Below are 1,842 nucleotides of genomic sequence, written 5' to 3' on the forward strand. Positions count from 1 at the left end.
TTTTATTTCACGCCCAAAAGTCCTTACTAGTGGCCTCCAATACAACAACTTCCAACACTTTTTAAAGTATATGCCTTTTTTAAAAGTTGAGTTCTCATTCCTTAATAGATGGAAAATGATATAAACCCGAAATTCATTATTTTGATTGAAAGAGGTGTAAGTTTAAGTTACTTAGAGAGAATAAGCCCAATTTACTTGGATTGCAACAACGCTCCCTTTATCTTAAACCCATTAAAAAACTATTACTAAAAGATTTACTGTGATTATTAAAGTAAATCTAAAATTCAATTTATGTTAATAAAAATTTTGAACCAAGAAAAACAAATCAGACAAAATAAATAGAACCGAGATATGGTGGGATATTTTCCTGAAATTATAACATCTATGATTGAAAATTTTATCACTGTTGAGGAAATTCCATGAGTTAACACCACTATTGGCACAGAGAGGGTAACATAACTTGGTCACTTTTTTACCCTTGTTGTGAGAACATCCTTACCAAACCAAAAGGCACGTGTACTTCTTGTTTCGAAGTAGCCTTAAATTCTTGCACCATCACCCAATTCTTTATAACTTAGCATGATATTCACATTCTTTGTTACAAATTTCATTCACTATCTCTACTTTTTAGTCTTTGTCTCTCACCCTCTTTGGTAAGACAATTCAGTTCTAACCAACATGGTTCACCCAAAGAAATTCAGAGGTGTCAGGCAACGCCATTGGGGCTCATGGGTTGCTGAGATTCGCCATCCATTATTGTAATCTTATCAAACTCTCTAACTCACTTTTTCATTCATATCTTTATTTTTGTTTCACTTAGTACTATTTTTTTATATTTATTCTGATACCCAAAAATATATTTCCTTTTGAATTATTTTGGTTGATGTAGAGATAGAGTTCACCTCCTATGTAAAGTTGGTCTCTTTAATATTTGAGAGTCCAATAATGAAATATGATGAAAAATAAAGTTTTATTAATATTGAAGTTTTTTATTGAAAAATAACTTAAAATTATGTTCATTAAAGATTTATTTATATTACGTGCTAAATTTTTTATCTAATATTGAAATCTCCGGTACAAAAGATCTAAATCGGTAGAGTTATTAGTTGACATCTTTATAGTATAGTGCATTTAATATGTCTAAATTAACTATTTGGTTATCGTAGATTACTATTACTAAGCAACATAAATAAATAAAATTGCATGAAATGTGATTTGTGGTGTACATTCCTTGCCCTCTAAATTATTTTAATTGATCTATAGATGTTAGTCAAGATCTTTACACTTTGTCTGAATTAACTATTTTAATTGATTTTTGGCAATGATTTGAATAGGAAAAGGAGGGTGTGGCTTGGGACATTTGAGACAGCAGAAGAAGCAGCTAGAGCATATGATGAAGCAGCAATTTTAATGAGTGGAAGAAATGCAAAAACAAATTTCCCAATTTCTGATAAACCAAATGAAACTCATCAAAAATCTTCTACAACTACTAGTTCCTCATCATCATCTTCATCTTCTTCTTCTAAATCATTATCTGAAATTCTAAGTGCAAAGCTTAGAAAATGTTGCAAATCACCATCACCTTCACTCACTTGCCTAAGGCTAGACAATGAAAATTCTCATATTGGTGTGTGGCAAAAAAGAGCAGGTTCTCATTCTGACTCAAATTGGATCATGATGGTTGAATTAGAAAGGAAAAATGTAACACTAGAAGCAGCAAATTCTGATGATTCAGAATTACAAGTTCAACAACCTCAAATGCAAGAGAAGGTAATAAAACCAGAGGAAAATAATAATAATAATAATAATACTAATAATAATAATAATAGTCCAACATATTGA

General features: G+C 30.4%; 1 protein-coding gene across 1 annotated transcript; it reads left to right on the top strand.

Moving 5' to 3' along the window:
- On the top strand, positions 573-1,842 carry LOC109346715 (ethylene-responsive transcription factor WIN1-like). Its single transcript, XM_019586480.1, has 2 exons — positions 573-758; positions 1,335-1,842. The coding sequence occupies exons 1-2, from the start codon at positions 679-681 to the stop codon at positions 1,840-1,842; spliced, it is 588 nt and encodes a 195-aa protein (XP_019442025.1). The 5' UTR covers positions 573-678.

This window comes from Lupinus angustifolius, chromosome LG01 (genome assembly GCF_001865875.1).
Source record: "Lupinus angustifolius cultivar Tanjil chromosome LG01, LupAngTanjil_v1.0, whole genome shotgun sequence".
Lineage (NCBI taxonomy): Eukaryota > Viridiplantae > Streptophyta > Magnoliopsida > Fabales > Fabaceae > Lupinus > Lupinus angustifolius.

Excerpts from the sequence above, each read along its gene's own strand:
- LOC109346715 (XM_019586480.1), top strand. The coding sequence starts at position 679 with ATGGTTCACCCAAAGAAATTCAGAGGTGTCAGGCAACGCCATTGGGGC. Across the intron at positions 759-1,334 it reads GAGATTCGCCATCCATTATT|GAAAAGGAGGGTGTGGCTTG; the intron begins GTAATCTTATCA and ends TGATTTGAATAG.